The following is a 26728-nucleotide window of genomic DNA, read 5'->3' as shown; positions in this document are numbered from 1 at the left end:
TTGTCTAATACATTGAACATTTGTAACATGGAAGTGGTTAACAAGGGATATGAATGGAACATGGAAATGGTTAACGAGAGAGAGGAATATTAATGGAGGTCAAAGTGAAAGGAACTCTTATCATATTGTAGTCAGGCGTAGGATTTACTTCTTATAGTTAGGACAAGGTGGAAGAGCTTCTATTTTACAGTGGTCATGCCCAGAAATAATATCTGAACAATATACGACCTGTTATATAGATGTCTAATTGAAATGTGAAATCTGAGTGTACCTTCATACGATGCTGCTTGGCAGTTCAGCTATCGTGTCTGTGAGCCTGAAGTAAGGCTTCAAAAATCATTAGGTACCTCAGTGGTGAAACTCTTTAGTGTTTAGTGAAACTCTGAGTGTACCTTCATACGATGCCAAGCAGCATCGTATGAAGGTACACTCAGATTTCACATTTCAATTAGACATCTATATAACAGGTCATATATTGTTCAGATTGAGTTACATGTTATCTCATTCAGGGTCTTATACTTAACCAGAAATAATATCTTACATTGGAGTCTCGGTGGTAATATCTTACATTGGAGTCTCGGTGGTAATATCTTACATTGGAGTCTCAGTGGTAATATCTTACATTGGAGTCTCAGTGGTCAGTGAGAAGTTAATAGAATAGTAAGGATGTATGTCAGTAGATAGGGGGCTGGCTGTTGACTGGGCTGTAGGAGTTTGTTCTGGTGTTGGAGGTCGGTCATGTTATTGCAGCGAAGGCTTTAAGAAATAGCCAGGTTTTAAGCTTTTTCTTGAATGATTGGGGTGATGGGTCTGTTCTGAGATCTGTGGGGAGCTTGTTCCACAGGGTGGGCCCGGCAAGTGATAGCGTTCATTCTCTTGTTGATAATTTGTGTGTTTCTTTTGGTGATGGTGTTTGTAGGAGTCCGGTGTTTGATGAGCGAAGGCTCCTTGGTGGAGTGTGGAGGTAAAGGGGTGTAGTTAGCCAGTTGGAATTGTTGCTTTGGAGAATTTTAAGAACAATGGTTAAAGCTTTGTATTGGATTCTTTGATGAATGGGAAGCCAGTGTAGCTGTTTGAGTATAGGTGTTATATGCTCCATTCTTCTGCTGTTGGTGAGAGCTCTAGCGGCGGCATTTTGTAGAAGTTGGGAGGCCTAGGAGTAGGGAGTTGCAGTAATCGAGCTTGGAAAACAGGAGGGCCTGTAGGACTGTTCGAATGTCTTGTGGGTAGAGGAGTGTTTTGAGTTTGTGTAGGATCTGGAGTTTATAGAATCCATCCTTCAAAATGTTGTTGATGTGTTTTTTGAAGTGAAATTGGGTATCTATGATAATGCCCAGGCTTTTTGCTAAGGAGAATAGTTAGTTTGGTTGGTGTGTGTTGGGGTCCGTACTGAGAGGTGGTGTAGGATTGTTGGATATGTAGATGATTTCCATTTTGTTGTGATTGAGGGTGAGGGATAGTTGAGAGAGGTGGTCTTTTATTGTGCTCAGGTGGGAGTTCCATAAATTTAGGGTGTGGTCAATCGAGTGATTGATTGGGAGTAGAATTTGAACATCGTCAGCGTATATGTAGTATAATAATCCTATTTCGCTTAGTAGTTTGCATAGAGGGGTCATGTAGAGGTTGAACAGTGTAGAAGACAGGGAACAGCCTTGTGGGACCCCGTGAGGAAGGGATATTCGTTTGGATTCGGTGTCGTTGATTTTGACTTTGTAGGACCAGTTTGATAGGTAAGAGTTGAGGGTTGTGTCGCAGAGGCCGATTTCCTTTAGCCTGTGGATTAGAGTTTTGTGGTTGACGGTATCAAAGGCGGCTGAGATGTCAAGGAGGATGAGTAAGTAGGAGTGGTCACAGTCCAGGCCTCTGAGAATTGTGTTTGATAGTGACAATAAGAGGGTTTCTGGTGCTGAGGGATGTTCTGAAGCCGTGTTGGGCTGGGAATAGTATATTGTGGGTGTCCAGATATTCAGAGAGTTGATGATTTACTACTTTTTCAAGGATCTTGGCAATGAAGGGGAGATTTGAGATAGGTCTGTAGTTGGCTGGATCGGTTTCATCTAGTTGAGGTTTGAGAATCGGTTTGATGATGGTGCATTTTAGTTGATCCAGGAAAGGTGCCTTGGTCAAGGGATAGGTTGATTATGCTTGCTATTGGTTTGGCAATGTGGTTCGGTATTTGTTTAAGGAACTTGACAGGAATTGGGTCGATGGGATGGGCTGCAGGGTTGATATTCTGGATAATTGATTCTATTTCGGTGGATGCGACTTTTTCGAAGTGTGTCCATTTGAAATTATTTGTGGTTGTGTCTGATGTAATCTCATTGTCTGAGGTGGGGTTTTTTGCAATTAGGTTTAATATTTTGTTAAAGAACTGTGCTAACTCATCACAGGTATTTGTCTGGTTTTCTGTTTTGTTTGAGTTTTGCGTTGGTTGGGTGAGGTTGTTGACAAATGTGAATAGGGTTCTGTGGTCGAATTGGTAATTATGTACTTTTGCTGCATAGAAGTTGCGTATGGCTTTGTCAGTGTCGGCCTTGTATATGTAATGTATGGTCCTGAAACGATCTTTTAGTTGGGGGGTGGGGTTCAGTCTCCATTTCTTTTCGGCTTGTCTTAGTAGATGTTTGATGTTTTTCAGTTCAGGGGTGTACCAAGGAGCTTTTTGTTTGTAGGAAGGTTTGAGTTCTTTTGTGATGAGAGGACATTTGATTTTGGTGATTTCTGAGTTGATACTGAGCCATGAGTTTATGGCGGAGTTTGTGTCGATTAGGTTTAGGGCTTCCAGGGAGGCTGGGAGTGTTTCGATTAGCTCGTCACTGGTGCATACTTTATTGAACTTGATGATTTTGCTGAAATTCTTTGGATCTGGGGTGGGGTTTCCAAGATGTAATTTGGTTTGTATCAACTTATGGTCTGACCAGGGGATTGCGGTAGCTGTTGGTGGGGTGTAGTTTGGGATTTTTTTGTTGGTGAAAATGAGGTTGAGTGAGTGACCTGCTTTGTGGGTGGGGGTCTCTATTATTTGTGTGAAGCCGATTGCATTCATGGATTCAGTGAGGAGTTGGCAGGTGGGGCGTTTTGTCCATATGTAAGCTGAAGTCGCCGAGTACTATTGCCGGGATGTTCATATCGATATTGTTTGCAATGGTTTCTATTAGTGGGGATAAGTTGTGTTTGAGGAGGCCCGGTGGTGCGTAGATGAGGAGGATTTGGAGGTTCTTTGATTTAAAGAGACCTATTTCGAAAGGGGGTGGAAGGTTGATGGGAAACCTTCTGTTAAACCTTCTTTCAATGGCTAGACCGTAAGAGAAAGCTTTTCCGAATTTGCCATTGCTATTGGCCCCTGCTTGAGGAGTGCTGCTATCCCTCTGAATGAGATCAGCTTTGCCTTCTTCAATCTTATCAGATCTACATACCAGGGACATCTTGGCCAGTGTGGTGCTATGAGAACCACCTAGCCTGATGTTGAGAAATCTTCCTGACCAATTTGCTTATCATCAGCCGGGGGAAAAATGCATGACATCTGACTTGCTGGCCAAGGTTGGGACAATGCGTCCACTCCCCTGCATCCCTGTTCTTTCTTTCGGCTGAAGAACAAACAGGCCTTAATATTTTTTTGTTGCCATTAAATCCCACTGTGGGGGAGAGGAAGTGATGACACGCTGACAGATGGTGGCTTAACCTGGCTGCTCTGAGCCCCACTTCAACAAATCCCTCTTGTATAGCGCCATCCTAGCACCGCGGGGTGTTAAAAGTGCCTACCTGCCTGCCGGGAACACAAAGATGTCTGTTTGCAAGAAAATCCCTGACTTTAAACACGTCTCCTTTGAGCCTGCAGTGACAAAAGCAGCCAGAGAGACAGGCGCCGGGAGCACGAAGGAAAATGGCGCCGTCGCAGCATGTCAAACCTCAGGGGAAAAGGAAGTAAGTGATCGGCCCCAGCCTTCAAAGATTCCCCTTTCTAGGGAAGATTTTAAGCAGTGGTTTGGGGAAATCTGTGCCGATATGGGACTTTTAAAACAGGAAATACAGTAGATAGTCTCAGAATTGATAAAGGAGTGCTCTGAGCTGGGGAGTCGCACAGAAGCCATGGAACAGAGGCAGGAAAAGCAGGACACAACCTCGGAGGAAGTGCAGCAAACTCTGCAAACACTCCGTGAAGAAAATGTTAAATTACAAGACTGGGTTGAGGACCTGGAGAACCGGTCCAGGAGAAACAACCTGAGATTTACAGGCATACCTGAGGAGCAAGCCTATTTAGATTGCCAGAAGGTGATAAGAGACATTTGTAACTCTTTACTAAACCCTGGAGAGGCTGAATCCAAACCAGTATATATTAAACTGGCGAGAGCGCACAGAGCCCTGGCTAAACCTCAAACCAATCTCTTTCGGAACATTGTGGTGTGTTTCCATGAGTTTGCCATTAAAGAGAAAGTAATGGCAGCTGCGAGACATATGAAGGACATTCAGTGACAAGGCCACAAATTAGAACTCTTTCAAGATCTATCTCCGCTGACCATTGAGAAGAGGCGAGAATTCAGAGAAGTGGTCCAATCATTGAGAGCTGGTGGGCACTGTTACAAATGGCTGTTCCCTTTTGGACTACAATTTACAATCAGCAGGAGATCATCAAGGGTTCGCACGGTGGAAGAGGCACTGAAGATCCTACAAGGGACTGGTTTACAGAATGGTTCTAATCTTCGAGCACAACACCAGACGGTCACCCCAGAAGAGACTTCCCTGCCCAATTTTTTGCCTCGGCAACCACCACGTCCAAATACAGAGAAGTAGGCATTTTCTTTTCTTAAAATGTGGTGTTCGGGGGGGCGTGGCCTGACGCCGATGTGAGCAGACGTGCGGTAGCTCGGCTCTTCTCCCCACGGACGATTTAACCCCGCATTTTGCCTCGTTTCTCTGCGCTATTGACCGCAACTTGCTGCCCACATCTTGGCGACCCTGGTGGAAGCTCCTGCCATGACCACCAAACGTAAGACCATGGACCTCCGGCAATTTTCATACGGGAAGGCCTCCCCGGAGGGGGATCAAGATGGCGCCGCGAGCGGGGGCCCGGAGCAAAACGACCTGCCTGACCCGAGTGATGCTTCCGCTGAGCAGGAGACGTCGGAGGCCTCGAACACAGCCCTCCTCACGAGGGAGGAGGCTAGACGCTGGTTCCTTGAGCTGCGCAGTGATTTAAAACAATATAAGGCGGACATCGTGGCGTCGGTGGCAGATGTCAGGGAGGACTTGGCTGCTTTAGGTAATCGCGTGGACGAAGCAGAGAATCGCCTTGATAGCCATGGAGACACAATAAATTCCCTGTCCACACACCAGGAGACAGCACATACGGACATCAAAGCATTGCAGGACAAGCTAGAGGACCTGGAAAACAGGAGCCGGAGGAATAACCTCAGAATACGGGGGATCCCTGAAACACCGGATTTCGCTGATGCTAAGCGGGTGGCTATCCAGGTTTGCAATTTTGTTTTACAAAATGGCGGCGATGACCCAGCAGCCGGGGAGGCCGACCACCCTGTTGTGAGCCTAGAGCGTGCTCATCGGGCCCTCGGGCCCCGCAGGGATCAGCTGCCCAGGGACATTGTACTCTGCTTAACCAGCTTTCCTGTGAAGGAGCGCATATATGCCTTGTCCCGCCGGATGAAGACCATCACCTGGCAAAATCTTCAGATCCTTATTTTTCAAGATTTGGCGCCCTCCACGCTGAAAAAAAGATATGAGCTCCGGGAGGTCACAGCCGCCTTGCGGGCTAAAGATATCCGGTATCGGTGGACCTATCCTTTTGGTCTCTTATTTCAACACCAGGGGGTTTCCTATAGGATTACCACAGTAACGGAGGCTGTGGAGGCATTCACCAAAGCTCTAATTCCGGTCTCTTTTTCTGGAGACAAGGCCCCTGCAGCCGCAACTCTTCGTGATCAGGCTCCTCGTTGGCGCCGAGCTGGCAAAGGGGGCAAGCGGCTACGGCGCCAACACGACGATGCCCGGCCACTGACACAGGACCAGGGCTGACAGTTGGATACTTGTATGCATCATTTTATTTGATCTTTCGGGCGTGATCAGTCCGCTACGGGGTTGCAGGGGTACTCCACTTGACTTTGGTCAATTATCCTGAGCACCCGGTCTGATCCTGTTCTGGATTGGTTACTGTTTTTATGTTGATGCTGACTTAATGGTTCTCATATAGTCCTTCTGTTCTCTTGTGCCTTACATAAGGGGTTATGTTCTATGTCATATAGCTATGCTTAGTTTGCGAGGTCCGTGGGGAGGGGGGGGAGGGGTGGTGAACTTGGATGTGTCTGCATATGGAGGGGCAGCCACGCGCTCCTAGGCGAATGTTGTCCTGCAGCGAGTCTGGGGACATTGCAGGATCATGGGGGATTGGGACCGATCAATGGGGACACTACAGAGCAGGGGACCGGTGGCTGAGTCATAGTGCCTTTTTATCCTGGGGGCCATGGCCTGCTCGGGCTTCCATGATTCTAGCGCCCCATGTCGTGGGGTTGGGGGGGGATGTAGGGCCTCTACTACTTAATGTCTATGGCGACTAAACTATTGACCCTTAATGTTAAGGGCCTCAATACGCCACGCAAGCGTCTCCTGTTAAAGCGGGAGCTCCAACGGCAAAACGCGGGGATAGTTTTTGTGCAAGAAACACATGTCCGCAGGCAGCATGAGCGCCTACTGCTGTTCTCCCAATATCCTACTGCTTATTGGGCGGCAAGCACGCCAGCCAATAAATATGCCGGAGTTGGTATCTTACTTTCCTCCTCCTGCCTTCATGAGCAGCTCACTACAGTGTGTGACCCCAATGGTAGATACATACTGCTTAAAATTAAACAAGACAAGCACGTGTACACTTTACTTAATGTTTATTTCCCTGCCACGAATCAAGTGCAGTTTATAAACCATTTACACACTTTATTGCAGCAGTATGGGGAGGGAGATCTGATTGTGGGTGGCGACTTCAACTTTGTTTTGGATCCCGCCAAGGATTCTAGCTCGGGCAGGGTAACCCACTCCGCCGCCAGGCAGGCTTGGCACCGCTTCATGGATGCTTGGTGTTTAGCTGATATCTGGAGAGAGAGGCATACACACTCTAGATCTTATTCTTTTTATTCCTGTCCACACTCTACATACACACGCATTGATTATGTTTTTACCTCCACCACTCTGCAGACAAGGGTACAGAAGACGGACATTGACCCCATCACTTGGTCCGACCATGCCCCGGTGTGGTTAATATGTAACTTGGGTGACGAGGGCACGGGATTTCGCACGTGGCGGCTTAATGATAGCCTCCTTGCAGACCCCTCTTTTGTCACGACGGTGGATCGGCATTTGAAGGATTTTTTTCAGGATAACCAGGTGGAGGGTATGTCACCACTGACTGTCTGGGAATGTTCTAAGGCCGTAATAAGGGGCGTTTGTATTTCCAGGGCTGCCTACTGCAATAAAGAAAGGGAGGCCCGCAGGACTCAATTACTCTTAGATCTTACTAATCTCACGCAGCGCCACAGTAGCTCTCAATCAGAGAAATTATACCGGAAAATTTTAGCCGTTCGTGGCCAACTGCGGTCCCTAGAGGACGCTGCCATCAGTCACCATCTTACTATTCTGAAACAGAAATATTTTGAGGGTGGGAACAAGGCGGGCAAATATTTAGCTCGCCAGCTAAGGGCTGCCCAAGCACGCACTGTAGTCGCAAAGATCAGTGACGCCCATGACCAAATAGTTACCTCCCCGACAGAGATTCGCCAAGCGTTCACTGATTTTTATTCGCACTTATATGCCCAAAGCCATGCCAGTTCCCCTGATAGCCTGCACGCTTACTTGGAGAACATTGATTTACCCTGTCTAACCCCCATACAGCAACAGTTTTTAGACAAGCCTATCTCTCAGCCCGAGGTTTTGGCGGCCATTAAGAAACTGAAGCCTGGGAAGGCCCCGGGGATGGATGGGTATACGGGGCTCTACTACCGTAAATTTGCTCATACGCTAGCCGACCCACTGACTCAGGCTTTTAACTCACTCCTGGAGGGCTCCCAGTTCACGCCTGATGCTAACACAGCGGGGATCACAGTGTTGGCTAAGCCGGGTCGTGACCCCACCAAATGTAGCTCTTATCGGCCCATCTCCCTGATTAACTTAGACCTGAAGATCCTGGCTCGGGTCATGGCTGCTCGCTTGAATGGGGTGCTTCCAGAACTAGTCCATAATGACCAGGTGGGATTTATACCAGGGCGCCTCGCTGCGGATAATGTTCGACGCATAGTGGACATCATTGACCTGGTGCACCGTGAGGACCTTCCGGCGATCCTTTTAGCCTTGGACGCCGAGAAGGCGTTCGACCTGGTGCGTTGGGAGTTCCTCTTTCAGGTGCTCCATAAAATGGGCTTCGGGGATTCTTTTCTCGTTTGGGTTCGTAAAATGTATGATCGACCACTAGCCAGGGTAAAGGTCAATGGCAGTTATGGTCCTCCGTTTGAGATACAGAGGGGAACTAGGCAGGGGTGCCCATTGTCCTCCCTCCTCTTCGCCTTATTTTTAGAACCCCTTGCTCATAGCATTCGGTGTTCTGAAGCTATACAGGGAGTGTCCAAGGGCCGTGGTCATTATAAGATCTCCCTCTTTGCGGACGATATCCTGCTTACCCTTACTGACCCGGGACGCTCTCTACCAGGAGTTATGGCGGAATTGGACCGTTTTTCGGTACTCTCTGGTATGAAAATAAACTTTGATAAGTCAGAAATACTTAATCTCACCCTGCCCGATACTGCAGCCACTGCTATGCAGGCCACTTATCCCTTCAAGTGGGCCTCGTCATCCCTTAAATACCTGGGGGTCCGGCTGGGTCCTCATAATGATTCCTTGTATGACTTAAATTATAAACCCCTTGCTGATACCATACAGGCTGATTTGAATAAATGGTCTGACCTCTCCCACTCCTGGTTGGGCAGGCTGGCCATTGTTAAAATGAATGTTCTCCCACGGTTTTTGTATTTTTTCACCACGATCCCTCTTTTCTTACCTTCTAAGTTGCTCAAGAATTGGCAGAGGATGCTGGGACACTTTATCTGGCGCCGCCGCCCGCCTAGGGTTGCCAGGAATTTGTTGTTTCAACCCAAAATTCGGGGTGGTGTACAGCTGCCAAATCTGGTATGGTATTACGGGGCTGCTCAGCTGCGGGCTCTGGTGGCATTTCATGGGACCAGAGATATTCCTCAGTGGGTTCACCTAGAACAAGCTTACTTGGGGCAAGTCCCCATCACTGCCCTACCCTGGCAGCCCAAATCTCTGAGTGGCGGGTCTGCTTATGAAACCTTTGCCTTACGGACCACCATGAGACTCTGGAGGACCTGGCAACCCATATTGGTGGGGGGGGAACACTTTTCTATGATGACTCATCTTTTTGCTAATCTTATACTACCTGCAGGGGACGGTTCCAAGTCTCGCCAGTTGTGGCTTAAGGCCGGGGTTCGTACGTTGGGGCATGTTTATATACAGGATGCTGTAGTAACTCAGGATTATCTCCAACAACAATATGACCTGGATAATATTGACTTTCTTTTGTATGCTAAAGTGTACCATTTCCTACATAAGGGGCTCCGGGACGGTTCTATCCGAACCAAAGGTACCCTTTTTGAAACAATGTGTAAACATGCTTCATCTCTCCGGGGAACGATTTCAAAAATCTACGCCCTCATTAATGGAAGAAAATTGGAACAGGTGCGACACCGGACTTTATGGGAATTGGATTTTAATAAGGTTCTGGATGATACCGACTGGGAACAGATCTATACAGCGGCCCACAAATGCTCACTGTCTACAGGTCTCCAGGAAAACTGTTACAAAATGTTATATCGGTGGCACTATACACCTGTTGCCCTTCATAAATTTGCCCCCGACATACCGGACACCTGCTGGAGAGGGTGTGCGGCCAAAGGGACTTATTTCCATATCTGGTGGACTTGCCCCAAGATTTGTCAATGTTGGCGGAAGGTCTTCGCGTGGTTGGCACAGCTCATCTCCGTGCCTCACCCCATTGAACCCTGGCAGGCTCTCTTAGGAGCGCCAATTACGGATTGCAGTCAGTCCGTACAACGGCTGGCCTTACAGGTTTTCATCGCTGCTAGATCCGAGATTGCGCTTCATTGGAAGCGGGAACATGCTCCCTCGTTAGCTGCCATCCAGCAACGTTTGCACTCTTACTTTCAATTGTATCGCCTAACGGCGTTGCATCAAGATCGTGTACCTCTATTCCAGAAAATCTGGGACCCCTACACACGATGGCTAGCGACTCAAGACGCCTCGGTGTCCTAACCTGGGAGTGCTGACCTCCGCAGGGGTCCTCTAATCTACCATGTTCCTCATATTGCTTTTCCTTTTTCATCGGGCACAGTGACTCTTATGCACCTTGTACTGTTTGTTTTACCTATTGATCGGTCGGGGGGCGGGTTATGGGAGGGGGGGGGGTTAAGTGTTGATGATGGAAAATATGGAGCCAGTTGTTGTTCTTTTGACTTGTTGTTCGCTGGGGGACTGTACCTCGCTTTCTTGTTATACACATGTCACACATGTTTTATTCTATACTGCCCTTACTTTTTTGTATGCTGGTTCCTAATAAAAACCGTTTAAATACAAAAAAAAAAAAAATGTGGTGTTCGAAATTATTTCGATACTGAGAGATGTTGAAGGGCGTTATCTGATTGTAAAATTAAAATGGGGAAAGATATTTATACTTTAGTCAATCTGTACAGTCCCAATATAGGTCAGGGGAAGTTTTTGGAGAAAATTTCTAATATTTAAAGCAATGGGCAGAAGGTTCTATCATAATTGGAGGTGACTTCAACATAACACGTTACCCATTTTTGGACAACAGTGGGGGGGAGTGGTGGCACCACTAGATCCAACAAGAAAGGTCTGAAATTTCTAATGTCAGATTGGGATCCGATAGATGCTTGGAGACTATTCCACCCATCAGAACGTAACTACACCTTTTTCTCTAAAACGCATCAGGTGTATTCAAGAATAGATTTTTTTTCCTCATAAAGCTTTAGTAAATAGAATAGAGGACTCGGGTATACAACCCATTACATGGTCAGATCAAGCAGCAGTGTGGATTTCCATTAGAGGCATGGTGAGAACCCAGGAAAGAAGATCTGGAGACTTAATGAAGGGCTACTTGATAACAGGGAGTGTTCCGATCGGTTGCAGCAGGAAATGAGGGACTATCTAACAGATAATGGCAGCAGGGAAGTTTCCGCAAGCAGTTTATGGGAGTGTTTCAAAGTGGTGGCACGCAGGAAATTGATAGCCAGAGCTGCATATGTGAAGAAAATTAAAGCCACTAAACCAGAGCTTTCCAAACTTTTCATGTTGGTGACACACTTTTTAGACAAACATAATTTCGGGACACAGTAATTCAGTCTACTAGCAAACCAGAGGTTAAAGGTTAAACGAACAAAATGTATTTCGACAATTTATGTATGTTTCCTTAAATATATACATAATAAAATGTTTCACGACACAACCTATCTTGTGAAAATCTTTCATTTATATTAAAAATATATAATATTCCAAGATTAATGTTATTGTTATAATTTATGAGTAACAATAATAAAACAAAGTTATTGTGTTATTCAATTTACCTCTTTAATGAGATATATTTATTTATTTATTATTTTTATATACTGACATTCATCTCAGTTGAGATATCACACCAGTTTACATTCAGGTACTGTAGGTATTTCTCTATCCCCAGAGGGCTTACAATCTAAGTTTTTGTACCTGAGGCAATGTAGGGTAAAGTGACTTGCCCAAGGTCACAAGGAGCGATAGCGGGACTTGAACCTTGGTGTCCTGGTCCATAGTCCAGTGCTCTAACCACTAGGCTATTCCTCCTCCCTTGATGGGATGATGGGATGAAGACAGATTTGAATATTTGGTGTTAATAAGAAAGTCCAAAGGGTCTTCTGCGTAATTTTAAAAAGCTGGCCAGTTTCACACTATAAAATTATTTGATAGCCTCATTCAACTAATTCTATATGGCTATGAGAGTGAAGACTGGAATTTATAGGAAGGGACAGAATGTCAATTTAAATCCTGCACCTCCAGTTCTGTAACTCTGTGCATCCACTGAAATTCCCCCAAACAATGAGCTTGAATGTTTCCCTTACATCTCATCATACTAAAAGATGTTTTCAAATTCTGGTGTCACCTCACAGTAACAGCAGCACAAACACCTTCCACTGCCAGGCACATTGTGAACGAAAATAAAACCTCACAAAAAAAAAAAGACACTCAAAATCTATACTGCAATCCCATCATAACATAACAGTAATAACACAAGGACTCTAACAACAATAACCCTACCTGTGAAAAAGCAAGGGTAAATATTATACTGGGTCCTAGAATACCAATACACCACCTACTGAGGAAACAATTGCTATAGATCCCTATGCTAGCGAATTTCTCATCATGGTCACACACACAGAGCAGAGACAGACCCTCACCAAATACAGAATACAAAATAAAGGAGCACAAATTAGACAAAAACTGAAATGGAAACCCCAAGAAGCCAGACTCTGTGTATTAATAATGGAAAAACAGAACCATCATTCCTCATAAAACAAATAAAATCAAGAAACATAAAGCATCAGTTATAATAGTAAAACCATACTAATAAAAGAATATTTTAAAACTACTGATAAATAGAATTTCTATTCATTAAAATCATATACATTTTTTACAATTTCCTAAAACACCAATAAAATATTTCAAAACAGCACATATATCAAATAACACCCAATAATTAAAACTAATAAGGATTTTAAAAAGCCCCTGCTGTCCATACGTGGGAGCTCTTGATTTCCAGTCACCCTGATATTGTCAAGGATTAGGAGGTTATCCTCTCTCTCTCACACATACTCACATTTCCATTCTCTCTCACACATATACTGTCACATACATACACATTCATGCTCTTATACCCACCATAACCTCTCGCTCTCACAGACACTGACACACTCTCAAGCTCTAAGACACTCTCTCTCCCTCCACACACATACTCCCACACAAACTCTTACTCCCCTGGATTTTCTCATACATACTCTGTCTGGCTCCCTCACATACACACAAACACACACACCCAGGCAAGCTCCCAGTCATTCTCACACACTGAAACTGACCCCCAGGCAGGCTTCCATTCAATTTCACACCCACTCCCTCAGGCATGCACACATTCATTCTCACACACACAGACCCCCAGGCAGGCACCAATTCATTCTCACACACACATACACCACACACAGGCCGGCACCTATTCTCACACATACAAACCCCAGGAAGACACCCATACATTCTCATACACAGACACACCCTCAGACAGGCACACACTAAAGGTAAACCCCCTCTCTTTCTTTTGCCAGCAACCTCAGAGCCTCTCTCATTCCTCTGCTGCCACTGTCACTGCTGCCGCATGGCTATTGGGGAGGCGCTGATTGCTGCTATTGGCACTGAAGCCCATTCTGCTGCCTCCTCTGTGCAGGACCCGTGGGTTTCCACTTCCTCCATGTTGATCTCGTACATTGTGAAATCAGCATAGAGAAAGTGCTACTCTTGCACATTACCAAAGATTACATGTGCCAATCAGTAAAAAGTAATTTATTTCTTTTTTTTTTTACCTTTGCTGTCTGATCTTAGTTTTCTAATCGGTTGGTCACAGGCTTTTTTGTTCCACCTCCCCTTTCTTATTTTTTTGCCAATTCCTTGCATATTGTCTTTTTTTCTATTTCTTTTCTCTCCATCTATCTTCTTCCCTCAAACATTCAGTCAGGTTCTCATTCTCACATACTTTCTCCCTCTCACACACTCACAGGCTCTTTCTCATACAATCATTCATACAGTCTCTCTCTTGCACATGCTGTCTGACTCTCACACACCCAGGCTCTCTCTCACTCCCACATGCTGTCTTACTCAAGCACAGACTCTCACTGTCACATGCTCTCTCTCATACAATCATTCATACACACAGGCTCTCACTGTCACATGCTGTCTCTCTCACACACACACACACACACACACAGGCTCTCTCACATGCTGTCTCTGCAAACATTCAGGTCCTCACTCCCACACACAATCTCTCAACTCACCTCATACACGCACACAATCTCTCAACTCAGCTCACAGACGCACACAATCGCTCAACTCACCTCATTCACGCACACAATCGCTCAACTCAGCTCACAGACGCACACAATCGCTCAACTCAGCTCACAGGCGCACACAATCGCTCAACTCAGCTCACAGGCGCACACAATCGCTCAACTCAGCTCACAGGCGCACACAATCGCTCAACTCACCTCATACACGCACACAATCGCTCAACTCACCTCATACACGCACACAATCGCTCAACTCACCTCACACACGCACTCTACGGGCCCTCAGCCGCTCTCTTACCTCTGGGCTCCTCTTCACGGGTCGCTGCAGAATGGGCTCTGCAGCGGCCCTGATCTTCTCGGGCCGATCGCGGCGGGGGCCCTGCTACCGGGCCTCCTCCTCCTCTTCTCTCCCCGCTGCTGCTCCTCTTCTGGACGCGGCTGATGCTCCTCCCCCTTTCTGCCCGTGCGGCTCCGGCAACATTTTTCTTCCGGGGCCGCATGGGCAGGAAGGAGGAGGAGCACCTGCACGTCTCGACGTGACCTTTTTCTTCTTCGGGCCGTGGTGAGGTGAGCTCCACCACGGCCTTGCCGATCTTCCTGCCAGCGATATTTTACTGCTCAGCCGCCAGTGGGATGAGCTCCACCGGCGGCTGCATTGGCTCCCACTTGCCGGTGTGTCACGTGCACCGGGCTTGCGCGACACACCGGCACACCTCAGGCGACACAGCAAAGTGTCGCGACACACACTTTGGAAAGCTCTGCCCTAGTGAAAGCTCATTTGGAATATTGTATTCAATTCTGGAGACCACATCATCAAAAAAAAAAAAAGTATGTAAACCAAAATAGAGTCAATACAGAGGGCAGCTTTATGAGAAAGCATATGGGGACAAAGACCTAAACATTAAAAAACAAATGTACACTTTGGAGGAAAGGAAAAAAGGGGATATATGAGATATTTAAATGCCTCCAAGGAGGCAATGCACAAGATGAAGGCCTCTCAACAGAAAGGCAGCTCTAGAACAAGGGGTTATATGTTATGAGGGCAAAAGGGGGCAGACTTACAGAAAAGATGATTGACACATGAACAGCCTCCCTGTGGGGGTGGTGGAGACAAGGACAGAAGCAGAATTCAAGAAAATATAAGACAAAGCACAGAGGATCTCTGAGAGAAAGGAAGGGACTACAAAACCGAGCAAGAGATGTGGATGGCTGTATGCTCTTTACCTGCTGTCACGTTCAATGTTTCTATTAAGATATCAAAACAACACATATACAAGCTGCATATTAAAGATGACAAACAGGGGTAAAAATAAAAGGGCTGAGAGGAAAAAGTGGCAACTTTTCTTTAAAATTAGAAAAAGCATCATCTTAACAAAAAAAAAATGCAATGTCTGAAAAAGGTAACCTCTGTTTCCACACAGAGGAGAGGCCAAATTTAGCATAACTGGAAAAATTATTCAAAGTCTATTCTTCAAGGATGCCATTTTCCTGAAATTGGCAAAATATATGTAGACTGGACTGATGCAAAATTACAGCCTTAGGGCTTCGTTTACTAAGCATATTTCCCCTAGATACAGAATGGGAGAAAAGCCTTAGTAAGCCTTAGTAAATGAGGCCCTTAAACTGCATCAATTTTGCAAATTTCAACTCAAAGAAATGAAGAACATTTAAGCAGAACTTCACAAAGACCATTTCATGTCAAATTTCCCTTCCTACTGCAATACCACAGTTCCTATTTGATCTTAGCTTTACCCTCACTTCCACACCATGAAGGATCTTTTGCTTGTACTATACAATCTTCAGTTCAGTTACTATTTTTATTCCCTCCACTACGATGCCATGTCAGGAACCAATCATCCTTTCTATAAAAAAAAAAAATGCATTTTTTTGCTACTCCAGAGTCCAACCCTCTCTAGTTTCATATATAAACTTCACATGCTATTAATACACAGCAGTAGTACAGTGGTGGGACAAAAGACCAAAAGATTCAAGAGAAAAATGTAAGATTCAAAATGAAAGTTTCCACCTCAAGATGTGTAAGTAAATTGTGTAGCACTAAATGAATTTGTGGGTACAAAAGTCTCACCACACATCTCATAGCTTTACCAACATCTGTCTCATGTTGAGTTGTCCATACAATAGTCAGGTACAAGTTAAATATGCATGTTATCTTACTGCTGACTTCACTAACAGAACTTTCTATTCTAATTTAAACATGTTTTTTTCTGGAATCTACGGGAAAAATGCTTAATATATCTGGCACAGCATAAGTCCAATGCAAACTAGCTTAATCAAGTTCAATGAGTTCTAACTAAATATATAGTTTTCCAGAATTTTAGAAAAGGAGACCATCTTAAAAATACAAAATAATAGTCCACCATACAATATTATTTAGGTTAGTATCCATCTTAGCATTATTGAACAAGGTTGGTTCTGCAAGTAGCCTTTTATTTAATGCTTACAAATAATTCAAATTAAGAAAAAACAAAGTAATCATAGATAAGGTTAATTTGGAAAGCTGTTCAATTAAAAATATTTCCTACTGGTCAATAAATCTCTTATTAATTTGGTACATGTCACAGCTCATGTTTCTTTAGTCATCTGAATTAAATCAGCACAAACAAATCAAGCATATGAAAATATTTAACATAGCCAATGGCACAAATTATTTGCTCATAGACACAAAAGGAGAAAAATCTCCTGGCACAGCTGGGCCAGTTTCAATTTGTTTCTGGTCATGTCCAGACCAAAAAAAGTATAGATACATTGTTTGGACTGGAATCATCATTTTGGGGGGTTTATTTACATTTGATCTCCCAATATCTGTGCAGCATAAGTTACATCTGAAATCATTTCCTGTTTTCCCTAAAAATTACCATATTAGTTGTGTTTTCTGTCATGAGGGCTGTTGAATAAAACAAGCATGATGGCAGACAAAAAAAAATAGTCTGCCCAATAAAAGCGATCGGTCAGTGCTGTGGAGAACTTCTGTACATGTGCATATACTAATACTTGCATTCAAGAAGGGCACCCGATAGCATATCGGGTGCCCGGAGTAATATAGGCGCCAGGCACGATTCGTGCTGGCTCCTGAGGGGGAGGGGTGAGCTGCTGAGCGCTGAAGGTGATGTCAGCGCTCGGCAGGGAAGCCCATTGGCTGACTAAATGACGAGGTTTGATTTCAAACCTCAGGGGAAAAACGCGGGAACTTATTGGTTCCCCTGTCGTGCTTGCCCGGATGGGAGGAACCTGGTGAGGGACGTAGGAGGGGGGAGTTACGGTCAGAAACACTCGTCTGCCATTGCTCCCCGAAGCTGCTAACCTCCCACCCACCCTCAAGTTTATTGTTGTATTTGGGGTACAAGTTTATGTTAAAGAGGGTGTGTTGTCGCAGCTTGGAGGGGGTGGGTTGCCCGAGCCAATAAGGTGGCAGAGTGGTCTTGTATGGTACGGCGACCTGACAGGTGTCAGGTCCGAAAAGTGAGCAGGACAATTGGGTGCAATTGTCCTGCAGGAGGCTCCTTGCTGGCTGGGGGCGGGAGCTGGTTTAACAACCCCTTGCTGGGGCGTGGCGGGGGTTGAAGGGGAAGCATACGAATTATGCTATTGGTACAAGACCGGCAGGCCTGGACAGGTGTGCCTTGCTGGGACATGGCTGGTGCATTTTAGGGCCTATGTATATAAGGGTTAATTGAGCTCGGGCACCTGGAGTTATTGTTAATAAAGCTGCGGCCTGTTTGATCCCAAACTGGAGTCTGTGTTTTATTGTTGATGTAAGAGGTCGGGTGAAGGGAGAAGAGTGAGTCCTGGCTACCCATATTACACCTCTAACACACCAGGTGAATCAAGGCAGATACATCTTACTGCTAACAAATTTTCATTTCATAAAAACACACCACCACAAAAATTAAAACTTCAAGCTATCCACTTTACTAAATTTCACAGTCAAACTCAATAGGACCTCATACAACTGAAGAACATCCTTCAGAATTTCACCTGCACCAAGCCACTAACTCCATCTCTCCACACATACACAGAACAAGACTATCCTCCACCCATTCACATACTCAAACCATGATTAAAAATAGTACTTGTGCACAGCTGCTAGCATCAGCAATGCTTTCTGATTAACTGCACAGGAAAGAGCATTAAAATCACAAGAAAGGTACATCTTGGGGTATAACCTGGAAGGAGGGAAAAGGCAAAATGGCTGTAGGCATGCTGATTCCAAAGCTTTAAAAGAAAAAAAAAGAAAAAGGTACATTTCTTAAAAATCCATCCAAGAAAAATAAATAATATGCTTTTCTTAATTTCTACAAAGGTAAGAGGAGAATATGTAAAACTCCGTGCACACACTACTTCCACTTAAATATTTATTGGACAATGCTTTTACCCAGTCAAAATTATGGACCCTTTTTCTTCGTGTCTCATTAATGCTGCAGGATGTCTTAATGAAGCAAAATATTGCTTGCTTGTGTTTTCAAAATGGTTAGACTAGAAATTTCTCCATGTGCTCTTCTGTGAGGTATTTGCTGTTAGAATATCATCAGAATTCAACAGTGAAACCAATGGGTTCTACCCAAGTGCAGATCGAAGCTGCCTAGATCAGGAGTTAAGAACATTAGTTTGCTGGTGTCCAGGAGAAAACAACTAATTAAGTTCCTCTATACTCTAACAAAGATTCACTTTACAAGATACAGAGAAATCACTGATATAAATATAGATATATTTCAAGCATTAAACACCAATACACCTATAGTTAAACCCTTTTTTTATATTTAAGATCAGATATAAAACTATAGAGATACATGTATATTAGTTTAAAACAAATGGACAAGCCAAACCAAAACACAGCCCATTTTCATTTCAGTTCATTCTACCGAAAATAAATGCACAGCCCCAATGAAAAAACAAAAATATTCAGGTTTTTGTTTCAGCAAATAATGCACACTATTAACAGAGAAAATTAAAAAAAAAACCAAAAACACCCCACCACCAAGCTGGGAGCCTGACCTACCCAGCTAAGCCAAACTCAAATGGGGCCTCCATGGGAGACACCAACCCACCTTACCATATCCAAGAAATCAGCTGAGAGATTCCCCAACCCCCACTTACCTCTTCCATGGGGTTCTTGGAAGGAAAAAGAGCAGCAGTAATCCATATAAGAACATAAGAAAATGCCTATTTTGCATAGGCCGCCGGCGCGCACAGAGCCCCGGGACGCGCGTAAGTCCTGGGGCTTTCTAAAAGGGGCGGGGAGAGGGCGTTCCCGAAACGACGCAGCGTTTCAGGGGCGGGCCCGGAGGCGTGGTCAAGGCGCGCGCAGATTTTCGTCTGCTTTTAGCAGGCGTAAATCTGCCAACAAAGGTAAGGGGGGGGTTTAGATAGGGCCGGGGGAGTGAGCGAAGGAAAGTTCCCTCCGAGGCCGCTCCGAAATCGGAGCGCCTCGGAGTGAACAGGCAGTGCGCGCTGGGCTCGGCACACGCAGGTTGCACAAATGTGCACCCCCTTGCGCGCGCCGACCCCAGATTTTATAAGATACGCGTGGCTACGCGCGTATCTTATAAAATCCAGCGTACTTTTGTTCGCTCCTGGTGCACGAACAAAAGTAAGCGATAGGGGTAGATTTTAAAAAATTGCACTAAGTGAACTTAATAGCAGGTAATGGACTTCTCCTCCAAGAACTTATCAAATCCTTTTTTAAACACAGCTATACTAACTGCACGAACCACATTCTCTGGCAACAAATTCCAGAGTTTAATTGTGCGTTGAGTAAAAAAGAACTTTCTCCGATTAGTTTTATGTGCCCCATGCTAACTTCATGGAGTGCCCCCTAGTCTTTCTACTATCCGAAAGAGTAATAACCGATTCACATCTACCCGTTCTAGACCTCTCATGATTTTAAACACCTCTATCATATCCCCCCTCAGCCGTCTCTTCTCCAAGCTGAAAAGTCCTAACTTCTTTAGTCTTTCCTCAAAGGGGAGCTGTTCCATTCCCCTTATCATTTTGGTAGCCCTTCTCTGTACCTTCTCCATCGCAATTATATCTTTTTTGAGATGCGGCGACCAGAATTGTACACAGTATTCAAGGTGCGGTCTCACCATGGAGCGATACAGAGGCATTATGATATTTTCCGTTTTATTCACCATTCCCTTTCTAATAATTCCCAACATTCTGTTTGCTTTTTTGACTGCCGCAGCACACTGAACTGACGATTTCACTATGTTATCCACTATGACGCCTAGATCTCTTTCTTGGGTTGTAGCACCTAATATGGAACCCAACATTGTGTAATTATAGCATGGGTTATTTTTCCCTATATGTATCACCATGCACTTATCCACATTAAATTTCATCTGCCATTTGGATGCCATATTTTCCAGCCTCACAGGGTCTTCCTGCAATTTATCACAATCTGCTTGTGATTTAACTACTCTGAACAATTTTGTATCATCTGCAAATTTGATTACCTCACTCGTCATATTTCTTTCCAGATCATTTATAAATATAAAGTAAGGGTCCCAATACAGATCCCTGAGGCACTCCACTGTCCACTCCCTTCCACTGAGAAAACTGCCCATTTAATCCTACTCTCTGTTTCCTATCTTTTAACCAGTTTGTAATCCACGAAAGGACATCGCCACCTATCCCATGACTTTTTACTTTTCCTAGAAGCCTCTCATGAGGAACTTTGTCAAAAGCCTTCTGAAAATCCAAGTATACTGTATCTATCAGTTCACCTTTATCCACATACTTGCTCCTGCTCACCTCGACTCTTTAAAAATGGCACCTAGTACCAAGACCTGGATCAAAGTGACGTTAAAATGGTGCCATCTTGAGTTCAGCCAAACCCATTTTCTTCTCTGCTGTGGTACCAAGTGGCCCCGAGACTGGTGCCATTTTGACATCTCTTTGGTGCTGGTATCTGGGCTGCCCTTTTTTCCTGCCAAGGCCTCCATGGAAGGGGTAATTGGGGGCCAGGGAGGTTCCCAGCCAGGTTTAGCTCAGCCCAATCAGGTACACCCAGGCACCCACACCTTGGCAGAGAAAGTCACAAAGGCCCAGGGAATGCTCCAGAAATTGGCAGTGGGTGTCTGGAAAGCACTTATTTTAGGGTTTTTGTTTTATTTTTTAATGTCTATTTTGGTTCACCAAATGAATTGACTCAAAACAAACATTAAAAGGAAACGAAAAACACGAAAACAAAAAGAATCCCTAAAATGATCAAAATGAAGCAAAAAACAAGAATTTGCTCTGCACATACATACCTAATAAACTAGATAACTATGGGCCTCATTTACTAAGCATTTTTCCCCATGGACACAGAATGGCAGACAAGCCTTAGGTAAAGCAGGTCCTATATTTGTATACTGGAACTAAGACTTAAAGAAACATAGTACAAAAGACTTCCACATCAGCAATTTCTTTCCAGGTATTCAAGAATACTAAGTACAGACCTTACTGATAGTTTCATTGTATTATCTTGTAGAAGGAGTACCCTCAGTATGCTTAGCAGCATTATGCTGTATTAGTTGTACTATGTATACAAATTTACAATGGATTTGTACCTAGTAACCACTAATACAATAAAATGTTTTTTTCTTACAAGTTAAAATGTTCGCCATAGCCCTTCTGTACAATGCATGCTATAGTCAAATTTCATTATAACAAATCCTCTTCATATTAAAGATTTGTTGGCTACCAGCCTATATTTTAGAAAGAGGGGCTTCTGTAATTGAAGCAGCTATAAATTGGTCCCATGCTTTCCTGCTCTTGCAGAGGACTGATTTTGTTATTCTGAGATTCTAAACCTCTATCACAGCTTTTCTTTTATTCTAGGTCTCACTATGTGGAAATGGAGGGAATAAATATGACTTTTATAAAATGCTCGGCCAGAAGTCCCATTTCCTGACTAAGCAAATAAGGCTGAAAAGGTATTTTTATAATGTGCCTAAGAGTCAAAAAAAACACATTTGAGACAAAATTTGTACACAAATGGACACAGTTTTGAGTTGCCACTTCAGGGTCTGGACTTCCTGCCTGGTAAACAGCATTGTGCGAACTTAGCATAGATTAAAGAAAGTTAAGATACTGCATACTTTTTTTTCCAAAGACAATCTCAATCACTTGGGCAGATCAAGAAAAAAACCAAGACAGTCTTTTTGTGCCTGTTGTATGTGCTACAGTATCTGCTTCAGGATCACACTCTCCCTGAAGTACAGGAGGAGAGAGGGCAGAACTATAGGGGCTGATTGGTTTGTTCTCTGCTCCATCTGCTCCAAGCTCCTCCTCCCTGCAGGCTACCTAAAGGGGAGGGCTGGAGTAGAACACTCCTGATACTCTGCCTCTTAAGTCTAGAAAGAAATGGAATTGCCTTCCATTAGGCCTGGTAATATGAATAGCCAACATATCAAGGTGCATGTTGAAGTGCTTTTTAATCTCTAATGTAATCAGAGACCAAGAAAATATAGCAGAGTCAGAAATAGTCCCAATTGTAACTGGTGCCACAGGCCTGATTAAAAACTTCCAGGTGTACATTGATATTTTGCACATATATATCGCACTTTTTGAACTCCAGAAGGAAGATCTCTTTGGCACAATGGAAGCACTGAGGTAAGCATTAGCAGTAAATTTGTAAATTTAAGAAATTAAAATTATATCCAACATACCCTGGCTTGTGAGTGAGGTTCATTCTTGTCATAGTGTGTGCAAAATAAACCCATTTGGAGACATTACTCCAAGTAAAACGTGAATGAAAAGGAAAGGGGACACATGGGGACAGGAATGTGTGATCTCATTTTTTTTTTAAGTTTATGAAAATCTTGAAAGCTCTTGGAATTTTCAAGCAAGAGGATTTTATTAGTAGGAGCCTGACAGAAGCTTTTAACACAGCACTTAGGATGAAAATATTTCTGATGTATAACGATAGTTGTTAAAATCCCCTTTCCTCAGATGTCTCTAGAAATTGATCAAAACAGAAATAAATAGTGTATACAGAAGATAATGAACTTCCATCTCAGGATAAGATTTACAAATAAAGAAAATCACCTGCAACATATGCTACTTTCTGTTTGCTTGTTCAAGTAAAACTAAAAACGTTGTTTTCTTTGCTGTAGTGTATATGGTAATACATTCTGATTCTTATGCTTTCTATATATTTTCTTTTATTTCTGTAATTAACCTTTCCATCACCCCAAGATGCTCAGAATGTGAGCTCAGAACTTAATTACCACAGCTATATCAAATCACTATTAGTGATCATTTCAATTATCAAAAATGTGACTTCAAATTATTTAAATTCATTTAAGCATGCATTCACGTTTACAAAAACTTCACCTTAAATATAGTACACAAAGGACAAAGCTTTAGACATAGCACAGAGAAACACAAATTCACACACATTTTATCAAAGGATTATATATAATTTCATCCAAATTTGACAACGTTTTTGCAGGTTCTGAGATTTTGGGACAGCATGCCATTCAGATAGAACCTGATAAATTTGTTGGTTTTGACTGAATCAATAAAATTATATGCAATCCCTTGACATGGTCTGTGTTTCTTATGTGTGAATTTGTGTTTCTCTGTCCTATGTCAAAAAGCTGATCCCTTGCCTGAATTATTTAAAGTCAAGATTTTGTGAAGTTGAATACATCTGAATATTTTTATTTGCATGTTTAAATGATTTTGAATTTAAATATTTAATTAAAATGAATTCTAAAGTTACTAAAAATACCTTCTTACATTATAAGTAAACATGTAAAATTCAAAACAGCTTAAGAATTCCTTTGCAAGTTATGTGTTCCTGCACTTCTACCTCAAGACGTGATACAATCTTAAGTACAAACTACCTAAATATAGGACGTCACATATTGTGTAAATTTTTTACAACATAATACTCAGGTAGGCCATTTTAATTGACCTTGGTCAGATTACAAATATATTACATAATTCACAGCTTAACTTCCGTGATCTGGAATTACAGATAGCAAAGGACAACCTTAAAAGAGTGCAAGAGGCAACAAAGTTGGGAGAGTGAGGTCAGGGCTTGGAAAAGAAAAATAATCCATGGGTGATGGAACATAAACAGCATCAGAAAAAGACCTTGTGGCCCATCCAATCTGCCTATTTTTCCTGTCCATACTGCTGATACATTCAAGCTGTCAGTCACAAAATGTGACCACCTGCAGGATTTCTCCCTTATCCATGACAGCCTTTTTGTCTTCCTCCTGCATACTCCACCATACTGGTAGAAGAGCATACAAGTCCTCACTTAGGCCTGGATTTTCTAAGGTCACAGACCTTAGAAAATCCGGCTGTAAACAGGGGGCGGGCCTGCGAAAGCTGGCAGCCATCGGCACCACTGCGTGTGCTGGCTGCCGGCTTTCGCACCGAATAACCTACACCATAAAAGGTATAGTTTATTCGGCACGAACTGGCAGCGATATGGGTCCTTACCTTTCGCCCCGGTGCCTCCCCGACTCCTCCGCCCCATTTAGTGATCGCACGCGAAAAGGGACTTTTGAAAATGACCCCCTTAGTTCTTTCCAGCATCCACCTTACCCATTGCCTAACCACAAAGCTCTGTAATAATCTAAATAGCCAGCAATACTAGCACAGCCATTGCCAGGTGCCTAAGCCCCTCTCATACATTCCTGAACCTTTCCTGTACCACACTGACTGTTTGTCAGATCATTAATCCCCAAGTGCAATATGATGTCCACTTCAGAGACTGTTTAGTTTTCCTGATTTGATAGGCTCACAGCACTTTTCTCTGTTTCATAGTGTTTCAAGAGATGCAAGAACCCTTCCAATAAGAGCCTCTATGTACTTTATGTACTAAATTTAGTCTTGCAGATTTTCTCGCTCTTGATTTGTCATTATGTGTATATTTTATTTGCAAACAGTTGATATTCCACCTTTTTCCAAAAATAGTCTCAAGGTGGATTACTATCAAGTTAGTGATGTATTGTGTTACAACTTAATTCTAACATTACAATCGTGTTTGCCTTATTTCTTCTTTCTGGTCTATCTCTCTACTTTAATACCCAACCATCCCCTTGCCACATCACCCTTTATGCCTCTCAGTTTCTCCAATTTAATGTTTTGGTTTACACTTATTGCTCTTCTTACATTTCATGTGCCCTCATTAAAAATATGTATTAGGACCATACTACTAACAACAAGATGCTGCTCTTCCATTCACACTGATCCCCAGCTCTCTTTATTGATGATGTTCCACATTTTCCATTGAGGAACACAAAGGAAAAGGTTTAACATTTCCAGATTCAGTATTACTGACCTTCTTCATCGACAGATGTGCCACAGCCCTCGATGTTCAGCTGGATGCTTTTGTCTCCATCTTCTTTACCACTTCCCAGTAGCATCCAGTTCTCTACAACATCACTGCATTCACTTTCTGAAACTGAACTTGCCCTATCTTCTGTAGCTGAACTTTCCTCAATTATCAAAATCTGGTGGATTTTGGTAGATTTGGAACTAGTATCAGCAATGGACTTATCTGCCCCTCTCTGATGACTTTGCCCCTTTATATCTTTTATATCCAAATGTCCTATGGTTTTGACATTATTTGGAGTAGTGTGTCCAGTGCCTTTTGTCCAGGATGATGTCACCAGCTTCTTGTCTTTAGCACTATAAACACTATCTTCTTCTTGAGAGTCAGACAGGATGATGACCTCTGAGCCATCGGAAATCTGAACAACATCACTGTCTGACAAAATTATAAGGCTTTTTTCTTCTTCTTCCTTCTCCTTATCACTTTTTAAGTTAGAGTTTAAGCTCTGTCCATCCACCAAGGGCAGCGTCTCCTCCTCCTGCCCAGTGATATCAGCAAGGTCCTGTGAATAGTGAATCTGGCTGTAGAGCTGGCACTCCACTTCACTGTCAACACTCTGCTCGCTGGAGGAGTCCTCACGATAAAGATCATCTTCATATGCTTCTATATCTTCATATCCACCAAACATCATGAAAATAAAATAACCAGCCTATAAGCAAAAAAAAAACACGTGTCAGTACATCAAGAATTCAGAAAAATGGTCAATACACGTATGTAGAATTAAGGGTCAAACAAGCTGTAAAGATATGTTTTTACTGGATTAATTTAATACATCTGTGATGAGCTTTCTAGAGTTACCCTGTCTTCAAATGATCTCTGTAATAAAAAAAAAGGTACCACTTCTGTTGACTTTTGATTCCATATACCCAACCACAATTCTTTGCAATAAAAGAAGAAAAATCACCAAACAAAATAGCACGTTTGTAATTGTATAGTTTATCATTATTGTTCATGATTTTGTTTGTTTTTTTTTATTTATTAAATTTCAACTTATAAAAGAAAAACAATATAACAAAAAAACAAATACGATGCTGTCCCTCCACTTCCAAGCAAAAGAGCAAGAGGAGGGCAAAAGAAAGAAAATCTGGGAGTAGCAAAGGAAACTAACCAAAGAAATGGCATTAACATAGAATAAATCAGCAGTTTATATTTTCTGCACCATATTACAATATCACTTAAGGCAATT

At 43.3% G+C, this 26728-nt stretch overlaps 1 protein-coding gene across 10 annotated transcripts in view; it reads right to left on the bottom strand.

Annotated features, from left to right (window-relative positions):
- ZCCHC7 (zinc finger CCHC-type containing 7) overlaps window positions 1-26728 on the bottom strand; it is a 644974-nt gene that overhangs the window by 607884 nt on the left and 10362 nt on the right. For all 10 annotated transcript variants that reach the window (XR_003856957.1, XM_029602957.1, XM_029602941.1 and 7 more), the window contains one exon: window positions 25489-26191. Coding sequence is in view for 9 of the 10 variants with exons in the window: in XM_029602914.1 (XP_029458774.1) it covers window positions 25489-26191 (703 nt within the window). In the remaining variant the exon portion in view is untranslated. The remainder of the gene's footprint in view (window positions 1-25488; window positions 26192-26728) is intronic.

The sequence above is a fragment of the Rhinatrema bivittatum genome, chromosome 1 (assembly GCF_901001135.1).
Source record: "Rhinatrema bivittatum chromosome 1, aRhiBiv1.1, whole genome shotgun sequence".
In the NCBI taxonomy this organism is placed as follows: Eukaryota; Metazoa; Chordata; class Amphibia; order Gymnophiona; family Rhinatrematidae; genus Rhinatrema; species Rhinatrema bivittatum.
This window is presented reverse-complemented; position numbering and strand designations above follow the sequence as displayed.